The sequence below is a fragment of the Branchiostoma belcheri genome, unplaced genomic scaffold, assembly GCF_001625305.1.
Source record: "Branchiostoma belcheri isolate BF01 breed outbred unplaced genomic scaffold, Haploidv18h27 scaffold72, whole genome shotgun sequence".
In the NCBI taxonomy this organism is placed as follows: Eukaryota; Metazoa; Chordata; class Leptocardii; order Amphioxiformes; family Branchiostomatidae; genus Branchiostoma; species Branchiostoma belcheri.
In genome coordinates, this window is record NW_017804376.1 from 638942 (window position 1) to 643311 (window position 4370).

At 46.6% G+C, this 4370-nt stretch overlaps 1 protein-coding gene across 1 annotated transcript; it reads right to left on the minus strand.

The window, feature by feature from the left end:
* Positions 1-553: 553 nt before the first annotated feature.
* LOC109484979 (growth hormone secretagogue receptor type 1-like) lies at positions 554-2934 on the minus strand. Its single transcript, XM_019788351.1, has 3 exons — positions 2361-2934; positions 1254-1470; positions 554-957 (listed from the first exon to the last, which is right to left on the minus strand). Exons 1-3 carry the CDS (start codon positions 2904-2906, stop codon positions 554-556), a joined length of 1167 nt encoding a protein of 388 aa, XP_019643910.1. The 5' UTR covers positions 2907-2934.
* Between the last annotated feature and the right edge of the window lie 1436 nt (positions 2935-4370).

Genomic DNA, 4370 nt, shown 5'->3' on the forward strand with positions numbered 1-4370 from the left:
TCATATGAAGTTTGTAACAAAGTACAACGTCATGTACTGATAATGATAATTCTACTTCCATATTTGATATCTTTCTACATCTAACCATACGGGTTTTACAATATTATATGTACATATGTACACACAGAGGCACACGGAGAAAGACACACAGACACACACACACACACACACACACACACAATGCACAGCTATTCTTTTACAAAGCCAAGCCTCGGCGATTCGACAATTTTTGGCGACGCCTAAGGTGCGGATTCAATTTAAAGCATATTACGATCAATTTAAACATATTCTTTTCCGTATTTGTAAAATGAACCCTTCTAAAATATTTACCGCGTCGAAGTCCTTAGGGTCCTTAACTATAGGAATCCATAGGGCGAAAAGGTTAGTGAGAGATCGTCTTACATGTTTCACTGATTCTCTGGAGCCTGGGATATACTGCTACCCATTGTTTGGAGGGGGTGCCATGAACTGCTTTTGCCTTAATTCCTCTTGCCATAGCCCATTTGAGGCCAAAAGCAAATAAAGTTAAAGTTCAACGTTCAAGGTGTAACAATTACAAATCGCATTGGTCTGCATTATCCCCGATTATCTCCACCATAGCAATCATTTGTGGTTCGTCCCTAGCCTTCTCCTCCTCCCCACCCCCATCACTACCGCTCTGTCCCCTGGAGATTGCCGACAATCTCGTTCGGAAAGACGACTTGGAGCTGAGCTGGGCGCCGCGCAGCCAGTCTCTCCCGCACAGGAAGTGCTTGAGCGCATACCGGAAGCGCTGTGACATCATGTTGTAGATGATGGGGTTGACAGCTGAGCTGAGGTAGAACAGCACGAAGGACAGCAGCGTCACGATGTTGTGCACCTGGTACAGCTGCGTCGTCCAGGTGCGCACGTGGTTGAACGTCACTCGTGACACGTGGTGGGGCAGCCACAGTATCACAAACGTCAGTACAATCACCGCTGGAAGGGAGAACATGCGTCATGTACTAACACAACTTTATAGAAATATTATTTTATCAATAACGGAAAAGATAACCTTATTTCCATAAAGCTATTTTATTATGCCCACCTCCACATAGACTGCATTTGTCAAAATATCAATGAAGCTAGTATGTAGGAGATAGCGTAATGTTTCAGGTACCTCTGAGTAGTCTAAAATACTCTGTAGGACAAAGATATGCTGCGGCCGCAAGGAGCTACCGTAACAACTTTTCAGATGCTTAGGCTAAAACAAGTAAATTTTACGGATGACCTACCCAACATTCTGATGACCTTTCTCCGGTTGTTATCCTGCCGCCTGGATCCCTCGGTCTGCTCGGTCGACCCTCGGTAGAAGCGGCTGTGCCCTCGGTCCGTCAGAGCCCAGGCCATCAGTCCGTACAACAGACTCAGGAGGATCATGGGAACGAAGAAGAAGCTTGTGGACACCAATGACATGACAGAACCTAGCTCCTTATTCACCACCCCGCACTCCTGCATTCCTGTGTGGGGTATAGGCAATCGCCGGCATTTTGGTCAATATCTAATAAGAAAATAAAATTAGTAAGGGGTACGAGGGCCATTTGATAAAAAATATTCTGAAACTCTTCTGGTTATGGTAAAAATTACACATGTATGATTCTACACATCTCTACACGACACTTTTTATCTCTGAAATACCAACGACATTTCTTTTACAGCTGTTAAGGTAGAGTGAAGTTTATGACAAAAAGACGTAAATGTGCCCAAAAAAGTGGCAGTAAGAGACAAATTTCTTCATCCAGAATATCTTCTGTTATGCAGCTCTGAAATTGAATAGGTTGCCTTTAACGAGAAGTAAAGTGGAATTGAGTAGAACTAGAAACTTAAGGTAACATTTACAAGCAAATACATAATGTTTACCTGCACTAGCTGCTAATTCCTATTCAAACACATTCATATATATGATGGCAGCAGTCTAAATCCCTCCTGCTATAAAATTGCAACATGATGTAACATGATGTAACCCAACACTAGTTACTATGGTGACAGGCGTCTGGTTCAGATCATTGACATTATCAAGGACGTTCTATCAGAACGGTTCTTGTATAACGTGCTTGACCTTATTGGTTTGGAGAAGAAGAAGAGGAAAGAGAGCAAAAACAATATGTTTTCCTTGTGTAAAGATAATGAAACTTTATTGTATGTTCATTCCCCGGGGGATAAATGCACGGATGTACAAAGTACATAGCCTGGAATCCATCCGTGATCGCTTTATCTCTGCAGAGCGGAGGAACGGAGCGGAGATAAAGCGTTCAAGGATGGATTCCAGGCTACAAAGTACAATGCACTAGAGAGAAATTACAACAATGATAATAAAAGAAACGTGACGCACCTGGTATGACGAACCCCCGCGGCGTTTGGATCCGAGTTACCCCGAAGATGAGCAGGGCCGGACTGGCGGGGACGACGGCGAGAACCCAGGCGGCAGCGATCAGCACCTTCACCCGCCCGCGCCGCAGCAGCCGCTTGGCCTGGAGAGGGTGACAAATGGCGATGTACCGCTCCACCGTGAAGCCGCTGATGTGCAGGATGGAGGCGGCGGTGAAGGTCTCCCGCAGGAAGTACATCCCCCGGCACACCGCGTCTCCCAGCTCCCAGTCCCAGTAACACCACAGCCGGTACAACTCCAACGGCAGGATGAAGAAAGTCAGCAGGTCCGCGCAGGCAAGACTGGCCAGGTAGTAGTTGGTGGTGGTCCGCATCTCCGTGCTTCTAGCAATCACTAACACCGTGCACAAGTTACCTGGCACTCCTACCAGAAACAGTAAGCTGCACACAGCCGTTACCGCCACCAGAGTCGGCGTGGAGAACAAATCGTACTCCATCATTCTGTGGACTATAATTCTCTCCGTTATCGCTGACTTGTTGGTGAAATTATGGGCCTTCATCCATTCGTTTAGAAGATCTAGCGTAGCAGACTCCATGTTGCTTTTACAAGAATAGATTTCAGTATCTTTTATCGGCAACAGCTTGTGCGCTTTCGATCGTCAAGTTGACAATTTACAGGCAAAAATTGGCAGCTGTCTTTTCCTTTTGTTTCAAGAGCAGTCTGTAGTGTGCTTTACAAAATCGTGGTCTGCTCTCTGTAGGCGCCGACACCTACGTACGTCCATTGGTGATTTGGTCAGATAAAGTACGGTTAGATGTACTTGTGCACGGTATACAGTGTAGGTGTATCTAAGCCATCAGTTGGTTGATGATGTTTTAAAGGCTTCCTCTGTGGAATAATGAAAATGAAAAACAAATCTTGTGGACTGTGCAACATCAAGGCGTCCTAAAAAATGAATAAGTAAGAACCTAACGTCACACATTTACGAATATGGCCTCCCGAACACTAGCCGAACGCCCCACAACCATGGTTAGGAGTAGGTCGGGTGGGTTGGCTGGTGTTTGGCCAGGTCGGCTACTGTTCGGCTGCGCCAGTCAAATATGTTTTTTTTTTTCCGAATTTTTTTTGTGTTCGAAATATTTCTTTCCAGGTTGCCTAGTGCTAGAAGCCCGTTTGCCCATCCATATTTCAGGTTGTCATCAACACTGGCTGTTTATTTTAGGAGTCAAACCGTAAGCCAGGCCACCTGTAAATGTAGCATTTATAGTAGGCTGGCCGAGGCGGGGACACACACAGTTTATTTCAGAAACCGTAACTTTAACGCCAGGCAACCTTTGACTGCCACCCACTCCCGAGCACCAGCCAAACATGGTCGAACCTGCCGTCTTCACCCGAATCTTTAAAACATTTTGAGTCATTCAGCTGGCGCAGCAGAACAGTAGCCGACCTATAGCCGAACTCCAACCGATCTTGCTCCCGCGACTTACTCCTAACCATGGTTGGGGGGGGGGGGGTTAAAGAGAGAGCCTTCCCGCGTCAGTGACGCATAGGGCGGCGCCCATCTTCGTTCATTTGCCCTGGGCCACACACGTCAATCACTACAGCAGGGGGCTAGTACACTGGTAGTGGTGTGCGTTTTACTCCCATACTCTTTCCCAAATGCTGAGTGCTAAGCAGAGAAAGCAGTATGTACCATTTTTAAAGTCTTTGGTAGGACTCGGCCGGGGATCGAACTCACGACCTACCAAATTCAAGGCGAACACACTCTACACACTTGGCCAATGCACTGGTTATTGAGGGGAGTTAAGGAGGCCATATACGGTTTGATGTGTGACAGGTGCTGTACGCAGAGACAGCAAACAGAAGGGAAAAGAACAGAACAACAAACCTGATGACTGACTGGTCCTTCCCTGGTGAGAGTTGTGGAGATTCTGTAGGGTGCCTGTGGGCAGAAGACTCGAGCCGTCGCCGCCTTTCTCGGAGTACTGTAAGCCAGATAATGGCATTAAACGCTCCCAACGTC

Coding starts and splice junctions, on each gene's coding strand:
- LOC109484979 (XM_019788351.1), bottom strand. CDS start 2,906: ATGAAGGCCCATAATTTCACCAACAAGTCAGCGATAACGGAGAGAATT. Junction 1,471..2,360: donor TCCAAACGCCGCGGGGGTTC/GTCATACCAGGT, acceptor ACAGGAATGCAG/GAGTGCGGGGTGGTGAATAA. Junction 958..1,253: donor AAAGGTCATCAGAATGTTGG/GTAGGTCATCCG, acceptor TCTCCCTTCCAG/CGGTGATTGTACTGACGTTT.